Below are 23,178 nucleotides of genomic sequence, written 5' to 3'. Positions count from 1 at the left end.
GATAAATCTGGTTGCGTAAAGTGAAAAAGCAGCCTGCCCCTTCTTCTTTACCAGAACTGAAGAGTTCTTTAGCAAAGCCATTAGCCCCAGTCGCTACAGTGGAGCTGCTCATGGGTTAACAGATCAGACTGGAGCTTAGTCCTTCAAACTGTAACTGCACTACGTTCATGACAAAATGCTCACAGACACTCGAGTATGGAAAAGATGTCGATACCCTGTGAGAAATAACCACAGCTGTCAGAAAACTGAAGAGGTAAAAAGTGCAATAAATAAATTCGCATTTAAGGAAATACTCATGTTCAGTGCAAGTGTGAATACATGTGCGTAGTTACTTTCCAACATTAGTTCATTGACGAGCCTTTTAACCAAATTGAACCCAGTTATTAAGTCTTAAAGTGCTAATCACCCAAACCATACACTCCATTTAGTTTGCACAATGTATAAAACACACCACAGTAAATCTCACCAACAGTGACGATTACTGCATCAGGACTGTTTGGTATAAATCTGATTGACTGTACTCGTTGCACTAACCACCAAGGTAAATTAAATTCAATCTACTCCACATACATGAAACACATGCTGGAGAGTGTTTTCCACTTGACTCCTGACAGATTTTCCCGTCCATCCTTATCCAAACCCTCCTTTCTATTTGCAAGATGACAACGCAGTAGTTTTGCCCAAATTAGGTCAACGTTGCCCAGGGATACAAATGAGAGAAACAGACAAAGACTAACATCAGTCCAACTCCAGATTTCCTCTCTGTAGGATGGAAATAAGACGAGGTGGGACAGCACTACAGAGAAAATAGCTGATTTTTTCTTTTTTAGCATTCAGCTGTGGAATGGAGTGTTCTTGTTGTGACTTAGCCAGCGAGCAGCACTCTCACGCCCTTTGATAGCAGCTTTTCTCTGTCGGCTGTGTAAACCAACATGCTGAAGGACAGAGTCTGCAGTGGACTGTGAATGCACACTGAGAGAGCCTCAAAAGGTCAGAGTCGGTGCATTCCACCAAGAGGATTGAAGATGGATGTGAAGGCAGAGGACAGATGACTGTAAACATGGTGGCGCAGAGGATATAGTATAGATTTATTTATTTTTAACTTATGTCTCACTCTGAGGTCACCAATAGATTGTGGGAAGATTTACTGTCGAGAATTTGACGAGACTACTTGTGTAGTCTGCCATTAAATTGAGTAGTAAGCAGGGATGAATGTAAAATATAGTGTTTGTTAATAGGAAGACATGAATAATCATCAAAACTAAACCGATCTAAGCGACATGATGAACTCTGAACTTGTCGCTGTGATTTTCCCCTCTGGCTTTCAGTCTGTACCAGTTAACAACATCTGGCTTTCAAACGTAACATCTGTGTCCATATGTGTCTGAATCTGTGCATTTTGGGGCCTGTTTCCAAAAGGAAGCTTGGATTATGTTCTCACTTCAGAAGGTCAGAGTGGGCAGTGATACTGAGGCGGACACTTCATGTGGACCGGATCATGTGGGTCACACTTCAGTCACTTTGAGGCGTCGGTGGTTCCCGTGGCAGAAACGATGAAACATTATTCCTGGAGGTGTTCCACATGTTTAACAGTTGTTTTCACTTTATTTAACCCAAAACACGTCTCATTGAGATTAAAAATCTCTTTTTCAAGAGAGGCAGCAGTATAGTTACACAGTTGCCAACATAAAAAAAACATATAAAACTTAAAATGAAGACAGATAGCAAATTGCTGAGTCATAAAACATTCATCAGCATTCACAACATCTTCAGCCAGATGTCCTTTTCTCCAAGTCGAGCTGGAATGTCAGATCACTTTCAATGCCTTCAGTTAGAGCAGCTAACTCTAACCTGATTCCAAGCTGAGGGAGCAGCAGACTTAATGCCAATTTACCAAGTTCAGTACAGACTTCAGGGACAGTTGAAAATAAGAAATAATTCCTGGAAGCCAAGGCTGTAACTTCCTGTACTGTTTTTGAAAGATGTAGTCCTGTCAGGTGGAGGGAAGCTAACCAGAGATGACACCAACTTTAACCAGTGAGGCTGAGGCCCAGTCCACGTATACATGAGATGTCTTTCTTTAAAACGTTTTTTTAAAATACAAATGCTCTCAGTCCAGATAAGTGCATGCTTGCCAGTGATGCTACACAAACTGACAAGACTCAATTAGGAAGCGAATGTGTGTGTCGGCATCAGTGTTTCCAAAAGTGTTTCTGAACCCTGCAAGGAGATTCCCAAAAGGTCAGTTTGTTCCAGTGACCTCTGACGGCATTTATGGCTGTAAAACAGGTCAAAACACGAAGAAAAGTCGAGATATACTTGTGTACTTGTGGACAGGACCTGAGGTGGCTGTGTGTAGTTTCCAGATTTATACGTAACGTAACATAAGCATTTGTTTGAGAACCACAGGAATGTTTTCTGTGTAAAACATTTCTGAGGCAGACATTGGAGGCAAAGTGAGATATTGTGGAAAGCCAACACATTCATTAAAACGCAGATTATCAAAACCAAACAGTCTGAAAATGTCAAGTGGCGTCATGAGAACTAAAATATGACTTTAAGACTTGTATGTGTGGTGACTAATAAACCACAATCTCACTTGAAATAGACGTGTATCTCAGACTGCTATGATAGAGTTAATTAAATATGTGGTTCACTTCTAATCGTCTGGTTTTTGTCTCCTCTAATTGAGCTGAACTTAATTAGTGAAAGCTGCAGACTCCGGTGGACGGCTTGCTGAACTCGTGGCATAAATCATCTTCAAACTGTCTTGTGACCTGACATTATCAGGCTGATGAACATTTAAACATTAAAACTAGCTTGCAGAGGCAAACAGCACTGCTGCATCAGCAAACATAATCGTTTTAATGAAGGACATTTCATATTTCTTAACATTTAACTTGAAGTCACTGCAGTGCAGAATAAGCTTCCTCACTGTGCTGAGGAGAAGTGCATCCCGATGGAAAAACTGAAAAGATTCTCCATGAAACTCCAGCCAGGGTGGTGGAAATGTGTTAATGTCATGTTAGGAAAAATGATTGTATTTATCTAATTTGTACTGGCGGATAATGTTTTCCAATGCAGCAGTCCAGGAATGTCTCTGCAAGGTGAATCTTAATGGATAAAGTTCTCGTGAGTTATTGTTTAGTTTTGTGTTGTAGCATCGAAAACCATTGTGATGAATTTAGCAAAATGCTCCTCAACAAATATGACAAAACGGTGGGATTTAACCCTCATTTATTGTATTTACTGGTGATACTTCAGGCTTTGGAGGCTATCAAAGCACTGCAAGAGAGAACAGGACGTTTTGCAGCCTCTGATTTGTTTCAACCGTACTCCTATAAGCTGAGAACAAATTTCATGTAGCAGTAAGCTGTACAGCTCTAAGCCGAGATCTTGGCACAGAATCAGATCTTACAGTGACTGAAAACATAACCGTCTCGGATCATTTCCCCAGTGACGAGGCCATACTTCCTTTTATATTTATTACAAAAGCATGAATAAGAAGACAAATATTTATGCTTCTAACCACAGACATAAATTCTCACAGTTTCTCTCCGGCTGTCTCCACAGTTACAAGCCCATCGTCGACTACATCGACACTCAGTTTGAAAACTATCTCCAGGAAGAGCTGAAGATCAAGCGCTCGCTGTTTAACTACCACGACACCAGGATCCACATCTGCCTTTATTTCATTGCCCCGACAGGACACTCCCTCAAGTCCCTGGACCTGGTCACTATGAAAAAACTGGACAGCAAGGTACAAACAGAAACACACATTCATTCACACACATGCAAACTGTGGTCACACACGCCCTTTTCTCATTGTCTGAGAGAAACTATCAGCGTGGCTGAAATCTGACCTCCCTTTGACTGAGCGGTGTCATTTCACTGAGACGTGGAGATCCCTGATCCTGTTGCAGGGGTGTGGACTCTGTCCCAAAAGAATAAAGCAAAGATTGGCTTTGAGCGCTAACATTTTGAAAGGTTCATGTTGCATTCTTTGGAATTGAGTTATTTAGCTTTTGCTTTTAGTGGAAAAGGCTGAGATTTCAGTTTACATGTTTACAGGTCAGCTGTGCACCAATCGATAGTCTCATTCAGACTCACATTGATTTGTGGCTTTTTCATCGCACTGGTTCGAGTGTTATTACTTGATTTATTGGTCAGTGGTTTCATGTTTTGCCATACATCTGATGAGTGCAGCTCAGAGCAGAAACAGTCTCTGGCACGGCTTCAATTAGACAACGGGTAGAAAAAATCTCATCACAGCAGCACTTGGAGCGTGAAAGAGGGGGAGGGGAGAGAGTCTAAAGGAAGTCAGTGAAGTTTAAGTTGGAGGATCTTGTATTTTTTTTTTTTAATTCAATCCAAATAAATTAAATAGATGAACAGATGTACAAAAACATGTATCATACTTTTCTTGACGATTGCGTGGTGATAAACACAACAGAAACCAAACAAAGTGTTTTTTTTTTATCTTAAATCTTAGTTTCAGAGTTGAGAAGTCTGGAACTTCAGGAGGGGAAAAGATCCTCAAAACATTTCAAAGTACATGTTCACAAAGCCTTGAAGAGAAGAAGTGATGTTTAAGTGCACATGTGAAGATTTGTGTTCCTTCTTTGTGCTTGTTTGACTTGAAGGTGTCACTGATGTCTTGTATATCTTCATGCTTATAAACTGAGAAAGCTGCATGTTGCAAAGATGACAAAATGCCACCCATGTCTTTAGCTGAAGAGTGTAAAGTGATGCGTTTGTTTTTTGCTACATCCTGTCACGACACCTTCAAGCTCCTTCATTCAGAAAGTTTCTGTCATCAGTCACATTGTTCCTGAGGAACTTCTATATATAAATTCTGTCAGCACTGCTGTAGCTTTAGCCATGCTTGTGTGGTGATGCAACAATAATGAATCGAGAACAAAGCAGATGGTCAGCTTGTGGCCGAAACCTGCCGGCTTTCCTCTGCCAGATATCAACGCACGGCTGCGAGCGGCTGCCAGATCTCCTGATACAGGAGACGACCTCAGAAACACTGAGTTTGTCGTTGTGATTTATTACACAGTGGAAAATAATCAGGCTTATATTTTTTACTTCATCAAAACTGTTTCTGATACTTGTAATTTACTTCCATCCAAGTTTCCCTTGAGGACCAACTGTATCTCTCATTTTATGTTGGCACGAAAAGCGCCAATGTTGCCAAAGGGCCAAACGAGATCAGCTTCATTATCACCTATCGAGTGTTGAATGTTGAAGCCAGCTCCACTTTGATCTGTAGGGACTTTACGCCCCTCGTGCAGCGACATATGGAGTCGAGTGTCAGTTTCTGGCTTCGTGCTACCAGCTTCCGTTTAAAATGAGTTGCATCCCATTGCTTTGTCACTGGTAATCTGAACTCACCATAAGTCAGACAGCAGCACTTTTAGTTTTCTGCGATAACTCTTTCGTCCTGAGAGAAAAACCAACATAAACAACAGAGAAGACAAAGTCCAAGATCCAAATTCGGCTCCTCTCTCACTGTGAGGCGACAGCGCTGACCACTGAGCCTCTGCCATCTTTACCAGCCAGCACAGCGATCAAAACCTGGCAGCCCCGTCTGCCAACTGTCAGCTGATACCATCCAAACCACCTCAGCCAACTCTCTGAACCCCTCGCCTTCAAGCAGGCACAGAAACTTACCTGAGCTAAATATGTTATCTGTGTCCCGGTATATGAACCACAGCAAAGTGGTTAACATGAGCTAAATGCTATCATGTAGCAGCTTACCTGTCATACCTCCCCTCCATGTGTAAAAGCAAAGCAGCTCAGCTCACCTGAATCTCCGCATCCATTCATAGGAACCAAACTCTCTTTCTTGTGAACCTCCAGCGAGGCTGTCTGCATGTTTGTGTTGCCCAGTGTCGGAGAGAGTTAAAGAAAGAGCGATGTTGGAGCTTCTGTTCAGTGATTTACAGCGTGGTGAGTTTAACAGTGGGTGGTCACGGTGAACACCACTCTGACCTCAGCAGCTTCATCCCAGCAGTGTGAGCGCCGTTTCATGTGAAAGCAAGCCAGTGTGCAGTGAGCACGGCGTGGATGTGACACTGTGTTGCTCTGCAGGCTTGATGGTTGTTTATTCAGTGGTCTCTTTTTAAATATTTGCTCACCGTATACTATAAACATGTGCACACTGAGCAGTTTTACAGGCTGACCACAAAAAGTACCTAAAAGCCTGAATATGATTTAAAGCTTCAACCAAGCAAGATTTTCATTATTGAGTCATCATACTGGTTATTTTTTAACCACCTAATTTACTTTTCAGTATATAAAATGCCAAAGATACCAAAAAAAGACATTCATGTATTCACAGACCCCAAAATGTGCCCACAGTGACAGCGTCAGGGTTTAAATGGCTGCAACTGAGTATCTAACGAGTAGTTGTTTAGTCTATTTGATATAATAAGCTCATAATTATATCCCAGTAGCATCATCACATCGCTTCTTTTCTCCAACCAACAGTCCAAAACTGAAAGACTCTTTATTTAATATCATATAGTACGAAAAAAGCAGCAAATTCTTACATATGAAGCTGCAACCAGCAAATGTTTCATACAGTTAATTGACTATTAACATAGCTGCACTTGATCGCCCTTAAAGAGATTTCAGCGGCGTTCTCTATCTTCATTAGAGAAGAACTGGAGTCCAGGGACACATTTTTAATTTCAGTACGGAGTTATTTCCAGCTCCAGACGAGCATTACTCTGTGTGAATACGAGCTTTTATCTGCAGACTAAAGATAAACGAGCAGAGCTATCCTGTCTGCCAGATAGCTCTCTCTGTCACAGGAAAAACCAGGGAAGCAGACCAGAAACAACTTCTCCCTCGGTCTGTCGAGGCTGCTGTCACGGCTAGACAATGGTGTTTTTCTTGTGCGAGTCGCCGCTCCCAGCAGAGGATGGTTGAAGGCCCACCAGAGTGAGTGTGGTTTGTGTTGGATGAAGGCAGGAAAAGAGATAAGAGTCTGAAGGAGGTGTCCTTTTGTTTAAAAGGAAATCATTATAAGTTAATTATCTAATATCAGGATACAGAAGATTCCGTTGGTAGAAGTCAGTTGATAAACAAAGATTGATATTTCCCGGTAACCTTTAAAATGTTGAATATTTTGCACCTGTTTGCACCAGATCAAATGTTTTTAACTGTCAGTTGACGGATACAGAAATGTGAGGCAACTGTCACATCCATGTCCAGTTCTAATAAATGTCCATTAATCTTGTTAGATATCCGAGAGAAAAGATGCTCTATATCACTTCAAAACTCTGCCTGAGCATCATCACGCTTTTAAGCTTTCTGTAGTAGAATAATAACCCAGTGATGGCCGTCTGTACTCACCTGGTTTATACCAAGCAGGAGCTAAACAGATGAAACTAAACAAATATATGCTTAGACTCAAGTTGTAGCCTGGAGCTAACCAGCTGACTCAATGACACGATGTACTTCCTGTTTCCATCTCCCATAATCCTACAGTTAAGAGCTCAGCAGCTATTTATTGAGATAAGACAAAGAAAAATACAGAATACAAATGTATCTTACCAGATCCTCTAATTATGAGTATTATTAAAGCTCATAATGTGGTTCTTGTATCCCGTGAGCTCTGACACTCTCATCTACACATTAATATACAGACATTTGACCTTTGGTAATGAAAACAAATATCAGGCTGTGTGAATTTTCTCTTCTCGTGATTATTTTACATGTGAAAGCTTTTCTGTGGTCACAGCTCTTCCCATCTGGTGCTCCTAGCTGTTGAGAACAAACACTGAGAACTATTTGGGAATACTCTTAGGCCAGCTGGGAAAACCCGGCTGTGGGAAGTGAACAAATATTGCCGTCCCCTCCTCTCCTTCTTCACTGACCATGACGAGACACTTCCATCTGCTTCAGTGGCTGCCACACTCGGCTGTCGGCTGCGATTGGTGAACTCAGTTTGTTAATTAGGGGTTAAAACCTGATGCTGGCTGCCGTGCTGTAAATTAATGATCCAGTACAGTTTGATGAGCCTGTAATTTGACTCCTAACCAGCTTTGGCTCTGGCTCTGAGGCACACTATGGAGCTGATGAGTGAATCTGTGGGGATCCTCCTCGTTCTCCCGGTTAGTGATGCAGTCGCTAGGAGGAATGCAGAAAAACTGTGTTTATCTCTGCACATCTGCTGCTGATTGGAGATGGAGTCTAGTTTGTTTTCATAATCACTGTTTGTTTTATGTATCTGTCGGGGATCTGACTGAGCTGATTCACTATACTGTTTCTCTGCATATGGTCGTGTGCGCTTCCTCAGCCATATTTAGAAACACGCTTAGTTTGCTTTATGTTTTTAATTAAGTCTTCGGTGTGTTAAATTTAGCTTTATTCACAGTGTGTGTTTATGACCCGCTGACGAAGGGAAGTTAATTGCTCTGATCTGTGATCCACTGAAAACAACTGATTGATTCTCTGTGCATCGTCTCTCATCATACTGAGACAGGTACATTTTGTCTTGTCATGATGATGCATGTCAGATGAGCAATAACCAAACCAGCACATAATGAATTCTGTGTTTACACTTCAACACAAGTGGCTTCAATACAGGAACTTTATTGGGAACACTGAACCATCAACACAAGGACTTTGTTGATCCGACTACAATACTTCCCTCTCCTTTTCTCATCCTCTCCTCAGGTCAACATAATTCCCATCATTGCCAAAGCGGACACAATCTCCAAGAGTGAGCTCCACAAATTCAAAATAAAGATCATGAGCGAGCTGGTGAGCAACGGCGTCCAGATATATCAGTTCCCGACAGATGACGAAGCTGTCAGTGAGATAAACGCCTCCATGAACGTAAGTCACAGTCGGTCTCTCCATCTTTAACCTTTCCTTATTTTTCACCATGTATTTAATGTACAAGTATATTCAAACTTTGCAAACTGTGCCGTCAGGAAAACTATACTGACATTTTATCCTAGAAATAATTGGGATAAAAGATGTTATTGTTATTTTAAGACTTTTATTTTATGCCGCTGATATAATGATATTGCGTAATAATGCACGTATGCCCTTTATAAAGAACAATTAACCTTTGATTCTAAATAATATAAAGACATTGGAACTGTAATGTGAAAAAACAATATTAAAACATAACATGTAAATGAATGTTAAACACTTGTGACGCCTCCTCATTTATTCATTTATAAATAATCATTTATTCCTTAATACAAAATACTGCCAGTCGAGTTTTTGTGACTTTTCATTCGTTCATGTCGTTACGTGGTCGTTGTTGATAAAGTGATTAAGTGATAATTGTGGCAGGGCTACAAGAAACTTCCAGATGTGTTGACTGTTTACACGTGAATGTGTTGAAAGTAAAAATGATGGCTTTGTTCTGAAGACCTCCGACACATCTGTCTCCTTAGCATCCCATGTGTTTCTCATCTGGTAACGGCGATGTCAACGTACGTAGACATTATTCTTGTGGCTGTAAATGTGCTGAAAAATAATCATGTCTTCTTATCTAGATACTGTGCAACCCCACAAATCTGTGACTCTGTACAGGGGAAAGCACTACGAATGTACTGTATACTACTAACAATACTGACCCTGTGCACGTGCTACATGTTGAAGCTGCACCAGCTCCAGCTTACTACATCATTAAACGTAATTTATGAGCTGGCACATGCGTTACGACTGTGTGTCCACTTACGTACATTTTCCTTCTTCAAAATAAACAAGTGAAGTTGAAATACTGACAACAATATGCATGTAGCGATATAACTGATCATAAGCTAGTGACTTCTGCTCAGGCAGCAAGCACAGATTAACTTTTCATCAGTTTTTAGCCTTTTTTAGTTCAGATTTTGTGATGGATGATGTATAATCACACTGCTCAAACACCCACACGTGTTCAGATGCACCGACAGTAAACTCCCTCGTGGATAAATAAGACTGCATTTGGTCCTCCCAGGCACAGTCCTCGTACACATCCCCATCTATTCATAGTCGGTTACATCAGCGCCCACACTCACCAGCTTGTTCCTCTGAGCTGCAACCAGCCAGCTGGTTTCAACTCTCCACCTAATTTTTGTGGTTGCATATCGGGCATGTTTTCCCCATGATGCCTCACTGTCGCTCCTAACGAGGCGTAGTAGCTCTGCGAGCAGCGTGTGTGTGTGTGTGTGTGTGTGTGTGTGTGTGTGTGTGTGTGTGTGTGTGTGTGTGTGTTAATCACTTCAACAAAACAAGCCTGTCAGCCCCGACTGAGCCACATGTTGAACTTAAAAGAGCTCTGCTGCAGCTCGTAAGTGCTTAATGGTTACACTTCTGTGTCTGGTTGTGAGCGATAAGAGAGACGACAGCCAGAGCGACACAAGTTTTATTTTAAATTAAAAAACTCAACTTCCATTTATCCTCTTTTGTTGTGTTTGTATATAGCATGTTGGTGTCTTGTGAAATGGTTGTTGTGCTGTAAAGTCACTGGGAAAACAACTCCGTAGGAAAGTTTAACCCAGAAAAACGGATGGAGCAGAGACCACCTAGTTCAGGTTTCGGTTATTCATGTGACTTCTTGACCTTTTTAACGCTCTGATGTCTTTTCCTGCTCAGGCACATCTGCCGTTTGCTGTGGTGGGGAGCGTGGAAGAGGTCAAAGTGGGGAACAAAACCGTGAGGGCCAGACAGTACCCCTGGGGCGTTGTGCAAGGTGAGACCCATTTACAAGCAAGTTAATCAGGATATGTGTTGTGTGTAAGTGGCTGTGTGTTTGTACTTCTCAAGCAAACACAACGGTGAGTACATGAAGGGATCACTGGATATTTAAATCTTTTTTTGAGACTGTCAAAGAATTAATATTTGAAGCAATAAGAAAATAATATCGGGCTGCAACTCTCGATTAGTTGTTTTTATCTATAAAATGTCACAAAGACAAAGATGACAAACGTCTTGTTTTGTCCAGAAACCAAAGAGAAAATATTCACGTTCAAGAAGCTGGAATCAGAAGTTTGATGTTTTTAAGTATTATAATATTTTAAGATTAATATGATAGTTGACCTCTAACTGATAAAGCTCTCAAAACAAACTATGACTCAATCACTTCCTGACTGTCACCAGTGACTGTTGAGAATTTTGCTGATTCAGTCTCGGCTCCTTCACCAGTGAAGCGACAGAAAGCCGTTGAACAGAAGTTGTCAGTTTAATAGTAAGATGAAATATGTGACAGCAAACCAGCATTCACAAATACAATATAATATATAAATACTAGGCCTGCACGATATGAGGAAAATCTGCGATGTGCGATAACATTGTTCAACACGTCGTTTGCGATGACGATATAACTTGCGATAAATAAACAAATATTGAAGTTTAACGGCTAGCTGGGGCTTCATATGATTGGCGCTTGTGTCCAGGGATCCGTCTGATAGGCTAAATGTTGGCATGCTCACGGTGCATGCATGAATAAAGAAACGTTATGATGCATGTAAATTTTGTTTACACGCGTCATAACATTTTTTTATTCATTGCGTGTCAGGCAGTCTTTTGTGGTGTGTTTATCCCACATGTTCATATCGCAATGACGATGAAAATTCGAGTTATCGGGCAGCCCTAATGAATACCGTAAATCTCTGGTTGCAAAAAGTCATAACTCATTTATGCCCTGCACAGATCTGATGTTGTTGGTCAGTGTCAGCACTTGAGCTGTTGTGCAATAATGTGACTTTATAGCTTTGCCAGCGTGTCATGTGAAGTGGTGGAGTAGTCATGGGTGCATCGTTTTTGAGGAAGTACGTGACCCAGCCTCTCTCTGTTCACATGGCATCAGAAGAGGACAGCAGAATCAGACTCATGACAATTAGTTGACTGATAAATTAGCAGATGGAAAGGAAACTAATCTACTTTGTGCATTTGAAGAATCATTAGTCTTTTTTACCAAAATTCCTAAAATTCACTTGGTTTTACTTTCTAAAGAGGAACAGTGTTGGATCTACTTGGTGCACACGATGCTTGTTTTGAGGATGTATCTTGCGTATGCAGAGAAATGGCACATGATATAACTCTGCGAGGCGTCTGTCAGTGTCCATTGTAGAAGATGCGTTCCCGCTTGTGGCATGAGTGTTTATTTATACCCTCCTGCTTAATGCGCAGTGGCCTCCACAGCTGCGAGTGAGACTTCACGCAGAGTGACACTGTGAAACGAAGGCTGCGTGGGCAGAGACTGTTTTGGTAAATTGCCAGTGTGTTTGCTTGTGACGTGTGTGGTGTTGGATGTCTTTTCTTTTTGTGTGACTGTGTGTATGTGCTGCCCATGGAGAAGTCACTGATTGTGTCAGGGATCTTGGGATGTTTGCTTCCCACAGCTCATTCCCCAGTGCCTTGTCAATTAAAATAAACTCTTTGATTTAATAAAGTGAAACAGAGTTGTGCTGTGAGAATGTTGCTGCTCAGATGGGAGCTACACTCTGTTCCATCCTCTTCTCTGTTTACTGCTCCTGCGTCCTCACCCCCTCTTCCTTTCCTCTCTTCATTATCCACTGACCACTCTCATTCCCCAACCCTCAGAGGAACACGCCACGGTTATTTATAAGCCTGCTGTGTGTCTCGTGGGGATGGATTCCTTTGGACTCCATCAGCCACCATGAAACTATAGTCCAGTCCACTTACAGACAGAAAGATGCCGTTTGCAAAAAGTTATCTCGGCTTTACTGTCAGCTCAGTCTTTGTTGAAGTGTCGAGCGAAAAAGCAACGTAAAGATTCTTCAAAGCACAATATTTCATCCTTTGAGTATCCCAGAAGACGATGTGTTAGTACAGTGATTAAGTAAAGTTGGTCTCTGGGTTTGTCCTCTCTGAAGTTTGGTGTCATATTTCATCATTGAAGCTATAAGAAAACAATATCCTGCTGCTGCTGAGTCTGACAAGAGACTGATATTAGCCCTGATTCAGTCTAATCAGCAAGAGAATTTGAAGGAAACTTTTAATTCATTCTTTGTCTTCGTCTTCGTCTTCGTCTTTGTCTCAAGCGAGTGTTTAAAGTTTTCTGGACAATTGAGGACATCAAATTTAGAATTCAACTGTTTTCATCAACCTTTCTAATGTGATACTTCAGAATGCACATGAAATATATTAATAGAAACATTTCCATTGTTAGTTTAAACAACTAACGATTTAACTGCACCATACTGGTTCTGTTATTGTTCTACATCGAATTATCGTATCAGAGGTGACCGTCTCTCCCGGACTGACTGGATGTAATACAAGCAAACCACTTTGCTTTTAGTGCGGCATGCTTGCAAACGGATGCCTCACCATTCATACAGCACACTTTGTCACATTATCTGAGGGCCGGGGCGAGGAGAGGACAGAAGTCTCAGTGTTTTACTACTCTTGGCCGGCTGAGGGGAAGGCTTGTGTCTGTGGAAACAGTTTGTAGATGCCAGATGTCATATAGATGGGTTATGGTAACCTCTCTAAGAGCCATGGGAAATATCCGTGGACTGCAAGGAAGACAGAGGGAGGACTGTCTCCTGATAAAGAGAGCAATTGAGAGTGTGTGTGTGTGTGTGTGTGTGTGTGTGTGTGTGTGTGTCCTCCCTCAGGATCTCGATGCTCTGTTATCTCTGAACCCCAGACAGCTGTGACACACAGCAGACCCCTGGTATTTATTCTCCGCAGGCTGCTGTTTGTTTGACTGTTGACTCACACATTGTGGAGGGTGTTTGTATGTGGACATGGATGTTATTAGTCACCAGCATTGTGTTTGGTATCTTGGTTTTTGTTGAATGCAGCTTATTCTTAGTTTAACGATGGGGTATTTGAATACAAAACATGGAAAAATAAAACAACATTTTCTATTATTAATATCAGGGCGATATGGCAAAAAATAATATATGTTAAATCACAATTATCCTCGACAATGAACCAGATGTGGTACTGTTGTTCACCACTAGATTGAACATTAGTCCAGACTAACTGGAGCAGCTGATCCGCCTGAGGCTCGTGGACAGTTTGATGTTCGCTGAGATGACCAGTCTGTTTCTGCATATTTTCCTTTTACACTTTTTTTCTGTTTCCATTTCTTTCTCTGAATACTGCAGATTTACTTTCAGCATCTTCTCTCGTCTGTATGTTTCTGTCATGATGCGAGTGTGTGTGTGTGTGTGTGTGTGTGTGTGTGTGTGTGTGTGTGTGTGTGTGTGTGTGTGTGTGTGTGTGTGTGTGTGTGTGTGTGTGTGTGTGTGTGTGTGTGTGTGTGTGTGTGCGTGTGTGTGTGCGCTGAGCTCTGTGCTCAGATGACTCGAGGGCTCAGTTCTGCAGTCCGTCAGAGGATTGGCCCTCACTCAGCCCTCAGCGGGGGGTCAGTACAGACGGGCTATTAGATGCCAAGTGAACAGGCAGTTTCAGTAGCCTGGATGCAACTCCAGAGAACAGCTCATGTCTGTTTTTAACTCCGGTATTCCCACTAATGATGTGTGGTCAGGCAGCAAATGTGAGTAAAAATAAGAGTGAGTGATTCAGACAGCTCCGTCACTGCTGCTATTTCACATCTGTTTAACATTGACTTTCCATCTAAAAGTCAGTCAGTAAATGCTTATTAAATTGTTTGTTTGTGCTGCTCTAATGAAGGACCGTCTTTATTTCTCTGACTGCGATGGTTTCTGCTACGCTGTGGTTCGAAGTCGTGACCTGCAGGCTGCTCTCTCAGCATTTTCCACCAGGGGAAGCTAAATGAACTGCTAATTGGGCTTTTTCAATATGTTTATCGCTCACAGCTTGTGCTGGTATTTAAACACAACGTACATCCCATTTGCCACCACTGCTGCCCCGGGCGTCATGACATATGTTCTTGCCCCTGCATGTCCACGTGCCTTCGCTGTGCACGTGCCCTCGGCCACCGAACACACCAGACCTGCGACAACAGAAACGCTCTTGTAGCATCTTTCTGAGGATCGCTAACAGGTTGATCACATTAACGTTCTGAAAGGGGAATGTTATTCTTATTTCTCTGAGATCACGTGTACGTTTTTAACGAGTCATTCTAGTTTTTCCGTGATCAGTCAGCTCATGCATCAGGTTCTACACTAGACTACGGCTGCTGGAGGGTCTGCTTCAGGTTGAGGAGATGGTGCATATCAAGTAATTAGCAGTCTTCCAAGTTTCCACAGACTGTCTCGTTAGATGGAAGGAAAAATATCGTCAATTAGGATAAAATTTATTTTCAAATTGAGGAGGAGCGATTTTTCTTGTTGAAAACAGAGGAGGGGAATTATCAAATGTTTCCTGGAGCCCTCGTTGTCCTGACTGGTTTTAACTTTGTTGAGTGTAAAACGGTTATAAAATGTAATTCTATGTGGCATGAAGGTTTTATAAAATCCTAAATTTAACGTTGGTGAACCGAGCAGAAGTGCTGTGGTTGTGATGGGACGACAGAAGATGTGATGCAGATTGTGATTTAACAAACAGTCACAATAAGTCGATTGTGTTGAATTGAAAAAATCATGACTGTCCTCACGTGAATGACTTGATAAAGCTGACGTTCAGTTCTCTGTCGGTGTCCTGGTTTATTTTAAGGGCGTCATCATGGCTGAAGGCTGCTGGTTCATTGTGTCCCCACAAAAACACGTGTAATCGGATCTTTGTGAATACTACAGTTTCCAAATTCCCTTTATGAGTTATGATTACTAATTTAAGAATCTTTGTTTGTTTTTCCACTAAGAAAGATTTGTGTATCAATGATGCAACACATTTTCCTGGACATAATGTAGGTTAAAGTGATTTCAGTATGTTCTCGTGTGATTCTAGTTTTTATTCTGCAGTTTAAAGATTGATTAGGATAATAATCGTGACTGGCAGTCATGTTGAACAGGATCAGTTCAGTCCACATCTAAGCGCCTCTTCTTTGCTTTTCCCTCATCAGTCTTTGTTCTGGTGCCTGAAAATACCGAAGATAAATGTTTTAACTTTCAGAACAACACATAATGTTAGGATGGAGTAAATGAGGTGACCTATGAGTAAAAAGGCTTCATCAGGATGGAAATGATGCCCGGGGCAGATCATCCTCCCTCGGCTGTCAGTCTGTCAGGGAGGAAACACTTCTGCCCTTTGCCCACCATGAATTCATCTAACTGTGAAAGTCACTCAGTCGTGAAACTGAAATGAAGTTGTTAAAGTCGCTCCAGTAGAAAAAACTCAACATGAATGGTGCAGAGAATCTCCAGGTCAAGCTCCTGCTTGGTGGTGAAATGTGATGTCTGTGGTTTAATTTACTGGATGGCCGTGTGATTTATCCAGCGTATTTATCTTGTGCTGATATTTCACATTCCTGTACAGTGGTGCTATGATTTCCTGCTTCGGAGAGAGAAGTGGACAGGAAGGGAGGGAAACAGGGTGACAGATGGGGTGTTAAAAAAAGGCGGTGAGAGAAACAGCCAACAAGAAAAGACAAACCAAGATCACATTTATATTTGTCAGAGTTTATCAAATATTACAAATGACTAAGATGACCACCTGATCTGCAACTGGATTCCTAATCCTGACGTGTGTTTTCCCTTCAGTGGAGAACGAGAGTCACTGCGACTTTGTAAAGCTCAGAGAGATGCTGATCAGGGTCAACATGGAGGATCTGAGGGAGCAGACCCACGCCCGCCACTACGAACTGTACCGGCGCTGTAAGCTGGAGGAGATGGGCTTCAAAGATACAGATCCTGACAGCCAGCCATTCAGGTACCGAGGCAGAGAGAGCAACACACACTATCCCCCAAACCACACAGATACTCATGTGTCGACAGCAGGGAGAGTCTCTATTGTTTGGAGACAATATCTGATCTTTTCCTGTCTGTTTTCACTGTGTTCGGTCTTTTCTTCTCTCCAGCCTCCAAGAGACATACGAGGCCAAGAGGAAAGAGTTCCTGGGCGACCTGCAGCGCAAAGAGGAAGAAATGCGACAAATGTTCGTCAACAAAGTAAAAGAGACGGAAGCAGAGCTGAAAGAAAAGAGAGAGAGGTCAGTTAAAAATGGTCACTGATACATCCAGAGACAATTTCACCTCAGGCAAAAGGTCAGCAGGAGTAACTTCAGCCTGTTGATACTCTGACATCAGACCTGAACATCAGACCTGTCTCTGCTCTCTGTGTATAAAGATGCTGTGCCTGTGTAATGTATTAATATTGCTTAACATTGAGTTTTACTAGACACACAAACGTATCACGTCCTGCTCAGCACAACAATTCTGCCTAATATCAGTCAATGCAATCTGTAAGTACATGATTATATATGAAGCAAGTGCTAACTCTTTCACGTGTTCCACTTTACTGACTTAAAGTACCAAAAGGCTTTAACACAAAACCTTTTATCTATTTTATCAGTTTGTTTTTTCAAGTTTTTTCAAGAAGCTGTTTTCTGTTAAAGTCCACATTTATGTTTGTAATATTTAAACATGCCACTGAACCGAATTCTGTCTTTTTACTGTGCGTACTTGCTTGACTGTCGGCTAAATAAAGATTAACCCAACTCGCAACATCTTTAAAAAATAAAACATTGAATTGTGTCATACCTGGAGACAAAAACATCAAAAATAACAGAACGCAGTTCAACAGCACTTCGACCTTTGTTGAAAACAAAAGCAAACTGCAGCTGCGAGCCCGAAAACCAAAACAATAATCCAAAATAGACATAAAGACTCTGCAGCGTCAGAGAAACTCCTCTGTGGGTTTGTCATTACGTGTGACCGCCATTCAAATAGAAGAAGTATTGGTGGCTGCAGTGACTTCAGTGAAAGTGTCTGTGCTCTTGTTCTAACGTCTGGTTTCTTTTCTTTTACCCGTCTGTCCTCAAATCTCTTCCCTCCGTCCTCGTCCCGTCTGTCCATCACCGCCCTCGCCCTCCTCCATCTCAGCTGCACGACAAGTTTGAGCAGCTGAAGCGAATGCACCAGGAGGAGAAGAGGAAGGTGGAGGAGAAGCGGAGAGACCTCGAGGAGGAGATGAACGCCTTCAACAGGAAGAAGGTGGCAGCCGAGACGCTCTCCTTATCTCAGCCCCTCAAGAAAGACAAGGACAAGAAAAAGTAAGCAGCTTGTTTCTGTCTCTCGCTCAGCTCTTCTCTCTGCAGCAGGCGGCTGCTTTAACACCCTGCTTCTGTTTCTTCAACTGATCCTGTTGTCTTTTTATTCTGTGTCCTCGCTTGCGTTTCTTTTTGCTGCCTCACTCTGTTTCGAGTCTTTGAGCCGGAGGTTCACATTGTGCTGTGTCACATGAATGAGCCTTCAGCTGAATGTGCCTGGCGGTTGTCTCCAGCACACAAGCATTTCAGCTATTATTCTGAGGGCCTGGCATGTGCGAAGGAAACTTCCTCCCCTTTTTGTCCTGCCCAAGCTTAACATTTCCTGTCCTTTCACTCGTTCCTTTTGCCTCGCTCTAATTATTCAGGATATTCAGGGAGGAGCCACTGAGCTCAGTCGCTGAGGCAATCCAAAGCTTGGCTCATAAATAGGTGATGCAGAATGCAGCTCACACAGAGTAGAACTGCAGCGCAGACTGTGAATGCATCATCATGTATATTTCACTGTCCTGCAGATCGCTTTTAAATGCACACGTGTCGATAATTACTTTTTACCTTCCAGACAGCTATTAGTTTGTACGTTTGGTTCAGTATGTAGCTTACAAACCAATATTCAGTAACGCATCACACTGAACATTATGTTGCATTTACTTTCCTGTCACAACACACTGTTTGGATTGTGTGGTGACGCAGTTTACAGTATTTTTAAGTCCTTAAAGGCACCTTCAAGAAGCCTTTAGCTCTAACTGGTTTTGGTTCAGCAAGAACGTAAGATTCAACGTTTTGAAAGTTTGCGCTCAAGCTTAGAAATATGCTTGAATTTGATTATAGTTAGATTTTCTACATAATCTGTTGTTTCATATAAACCAAAATACTTGTAATATTTAAAATGAAAGAATCTCGTGTTTGTACATTAGCGTCAGATTGTTACAGAGTGCCTTTAACTTGATTCTTACGAACTGAATTTATAGAAACACGTTCGATGTGATTATAAAGTTTTTCCAGTCCAGAATCTTTTGGTTTAGGAACCTTGAAGTGCTCGAAGTTTGATCCTAGAAAGCTGCAGGAACCTGAACTATTCACACTATGTGGCCGAAAGTATGTGGACGGACCTGTTCACCAGTATCACGGCTCTGATGGCTGAATGTGAGCAGCATTTTGTTCCACTGTTAGAAAAGAGAAGACTGCTGTTCACACATGATGTTGAGTTTCAGTTAATGTTGAGGTTGAACTGACGATACCTGAAGCTAACATCTGTCTGGGAGGCTAGAAAATAAATTATGTAAATGTTTAGCTTTGCATAAACAACTCATAGTTGATGCAGTCAAACCGTCTGAGGGTTTGATGAGCAGACGTGTGGCGCCATCTTGTGGCCGCTCACGCAAACTGCTGTCAGTGCTGCTGCAGCAGACCAGCTTCCATTTTGTGGCTCCACAGGCGATTCCACAATATTTTAGTTTTTATGTTTACATGATTAATTTACGTTTTGATCCACATCAGAATACATTTATATTAATGTGTTCCAGATGAAATGCATCAGGAAGCAGCGCCCTCACTGACATCACTAACACGAGCTCTATTTTAACTGCAGCACCTTTTTCCTTTAACCCGTCTGAAGAGCTGAAACCTTTATGAATAATTTCTGATTTCCATGTTTCTTCATTCAATTTATTTTGTTTATTGTTTGTCATTGTTTTTCAGTTAATTTATGGCCGCTGTGCACCCTCCCACACACGACCACGGACTTGTCCTCACCACCATAGCAGCGACAACACCTGTTCATTTTGTTTGTGTTTGTGTAGTTTTGACATTCCATCTTGACATTGTGCACACGGACCAAAGACACTGAGGACGATGAAGCCACAGGGAGAAATAAAGAGTGAGAGATGGTGAGAGAATACCAGCTAACACAATAATTAATGTCCACCTGCCTGCAGCGGCCATCTCATTAATTCAGGATTTTCATTCTATGGATTGTTTCTTGTTTTGTTTTTGACACTTTTTATATATATATGCATTTTGTTTTTCTATGTTGTGATTTTATTTTGTGTTTTTCCATCAACTCTTCATAGAAAACGAGAGGTTCAAGCCCTTCAGATCATTCGGGTACTGCAGTGTAACACAGTGGTCACAGAGTCATAAACATAAAAACAATTAGGACGTGCTTGATTTTAATAAATGAATATTGAATAATGAATTGAAGAGATCCGTTAAATCAAGCCTTTCCTAATGTTTTTAAAATACCTGAGCTGTTTGAAATGTTGTCCAAGTGTCTCTTTACCTTTTTGTTCACAGTAAAATAAAATGAGCCCAAATTATACCTTTAAATAGCAATAAAACTGAGTACCTGTATACTGTATAAACCACTGCATATACGTCGGTACTGACAACTTAAACTTAGTCTTAATCTTAATAAAACTTATGCAATATTCTGGTGCTGTTTTGTATTAACTCAGTAAATGTATGTGAATATTTTCTAGAGCTTAACCAGCTAAATATGCAAAAATGTACTTTTGAATATGATATTATTGTAAGAAGCACATATGACGCTGTACATTGTCCATAAGCGATGTAACTTTATTGTAAACAATGAGTGGTCACATTGATGTGAGTGTTGTGACCGTGGACACAACATGAAGCCAGTACAAACACAAACACACACTCACACACACACACACACACACACACACACACTAAGAGGATTCAGGAAATCATGCGAGCCTCAGCGACGGAGAGCAGAGCAGCTGTGTTTACTGTCTGTCGATGGAAATAAACGCAAACCCCCTCCGACTCTGATGTGTCTGTCTAACATGACAATGAAGATGAAAGTGAAACAGAGGCAGGTGAAGACACTTGTTTCACACACACACACACACACACACACACACACACAGGCACACACAACGGCTTTCAGCACCGCGCTGGTGTGTGTGTGCAGGAAAGCACGTTTACAGTGTGTTTGCCAAAGGTGGAGTGGAAGGAGTGTTTGTGTGGAAAGTATGAGTTTTATTGACTCTACGAGGAGGAGGTGTGTGTGTGTGTGTGTGTGTGTGTGTGTGTGTGTGTGTGTGTGTGTGTGTGTGTGTGTGTGTGTGTGTGTGTGTGTGTGTGTGAGGAAGAAGATGGTTAACAGTGTGTGTGTGTGAGAGTGGTGTATGAGTGTGTGTGTGTGTGTGTGTGTGTGTTAACACAAACTGCTGTCGCTGTGTTTAGAAACCACACGACTTCATTTGTCACTTCATCTCTTCATTCTCGTATGAAACATAGAACAATTAGTTTGGAAGACGGCTGCAACAATTATTGGATTGATTAATTAAGTCGTAGTTAAATTTAAATGTAATTCATCAGTTTGAGAATTTTTTAAAGAAAAACAATCAACAATTCTGTTTTTTCTTTCTTTACTTCTATGACGGTGAATGAGATGTCTTTGGGTTGTGGAAAAAATACAACATTTGAAAATATCATGTTGGATTTTGAGACTTTTGAGACGCACTGTTTACAGGGTTTCTGTCAAATTTAAGACTTTTTAAGACCATTTTGAACTAAATTTAAGACCTACACGAAGTACGAAAAAGTATGGAAAAATGTGGTCCCAGAATTAGTTTAAAAAACACCAAACTTTTTACACCCGAAGATGGTTTAAATGTCCCCTGAATGTGAGACCACAGAGGCGGCGCAGAGTTCAGGTCGAGCAGAACTGGATGAACTTGGACCAGGAACTGGTGACAAAGGCATAAGAAGTGTGTGATCGCGTGACTTAACTGGGGACTTTTAGAAGCTAACTGGTGTTTTTCTGATTTCACATCAAGTGTGCCCAAGTTGAGGGTCCTCTTAAAGAGCGCACACTGCCCTTCAAATTCATTATGAGGTTCGGCTTTTAACCAACTGAATTCTGGTTGTTCAAATTTACACTTTGCCATAGTTGAAGCAGATTCCGCTGTTGAAGTCTTTCCAGAACTGGCAAAGTATGCGGTGATAAATTCCAACCAGGTTGTTTGCAAAATGCCACTTACGTTCCTGGTTACTTTACAAAGAAGTACAACACTTGGAGCTGACTGAGAATCTTACCAAGACATTTCCCCAAAACAAAACAAAAAAAAGATGACGATGGAAGCGGTAAATGAACGTACATATTTAAGACCTAACTAAATGTAATTTAAGACCTATGTGCAAAATTTAGACGTATTTAAAATTGAGATTATTAAATTTGAGACTTTTTAAGACCCGGCAGAAACCCTGTGTTTAACAGTTTTCACCATTTTCAGACTTTTTATCGACCAAAACAATGAAAAACAATTATTATGTTTCTTGGAGCCTTAAAGGAACAGTTCTCCCAAAAATTAAAATGCAGGAAAGTTTTATAGTCCACCAAACCTTCCTGGAGCTTCACAGCAAAACGGTGTTGCAGCATTCTGCTAAATAGATGGGGACTTGTTTTAAAATGTAAAACGACCTCTAGCTCTCATGAAGCGGCTCCATGTGGCCGTGTATTGTTAACAACCTTGACATGAGTGCTACCACTCCAAATGTTCATGCTAAAGATTGTAGCTCAGCAGCTCCAGTGAAGGTTTTAACATCATTCAAAATCGGTTTTGGACGAGTTCATGCAGCCATTTGATGTTTACAAACATATTTTTTTAAGTTTTCAGTATGCACTTCAAGAATAAAGTGGAAATATGATTTTGTGAATAAAGTTGAAATGTTTAAAATTTTACTTTTCGAGCGAGGGATGAAGAAAATTAGGAATATTTTTTCATTATGCACGTTAACAAAATATTTAAAATGTATTCTCGAAATTATGACTTCATTCTCGACATTTCAACTTTGTTCACAAAATTCTATTTTGACTTTATTCTTGACATTTTGACAGTTTCAGCTCTCATGAAGGCGGCCACCTCTTCATGCGTTTTTCCTTCTGAACAAAGTTTTCTGTAAAATCTCTTCTAAGTCTGAGTCGTGACGTCTACACTGTGTTTATGAGCTAAAAGAGAAATAATGTCTTTGTTATTGAAGCCACACAGAATGTGTTTGATTCACTGCACAGTGTTCTGGATCCAGTCCAGCAGCACAATCTGTCCGGACCTCTCTGTTCTGTCCGTCAGTGCATCAACACACTCTGC

General features: G+C 41.3%; 1 protein-coding gene across 3 annotated transcripts in view; it reads left to right on the top strand.

Moving 5' to 3' along the window:
- Positions 1-23,178, top strand: part of septin8a (septin 8a) — a 43,571-nt gene that overhangs the window by 13,071 nt on the left and 7,322 nt on the right. The window contains exons 4-11 of one of the 3 annotated variants that reach the window (XR_003986311.1): positions 3,574-3,760; positions 8,692-8,853; positions 9,426-9,464; positions 10,612-10,708; positions 16,554-16,722; positions 16,871-17,002; positions 17,895-18,064; positions 19,760-20,848. Coding sequence is in view for 1 of the 3 variants with exons in the window: in XM_030436956.1 (XP_030292816.1) it covers positions 3,574-3,760; positions 8,692-8,853; positions 10,612-10,708; positions 16,554-16,722; positions 16,871-17,006; positions 17,895-18,064 (921 nt within the window). In the remaining 2 variants the exon portion in view is untranslated. Of the gene's footprint in view, positions 1-3,573; positions 3,761-8,691; positions 8,854-9,425; positions 9,465-10,611; positions 10,709-16,553; positions 16,723-16,870; positions 17,007-17,894; positions 18,065-19,759; positions 20,849-23,178 lie in introns of those variants that run through there. The other 2 variants (XR_003986312.1, XM_030436956.1) reach the window with 2 other exon arrangements.

This window comes from Sparus aurata, chromosome 13, assembly GCF_900880675.1.
Source record: "Sparus aurata chromosome 13, fSpaAur1.1, whole genome shotgun sequence".
NCBI lineage: Eukaryota > Metazoa > Chordata > Actinopteri > Spariformes > Sparidae > Sparus > Sparus aurata.
Note: the sequence above shows the minus strand (reverse complement) of the source record. Positions and strands in the feature narration are given on the sequence as shown.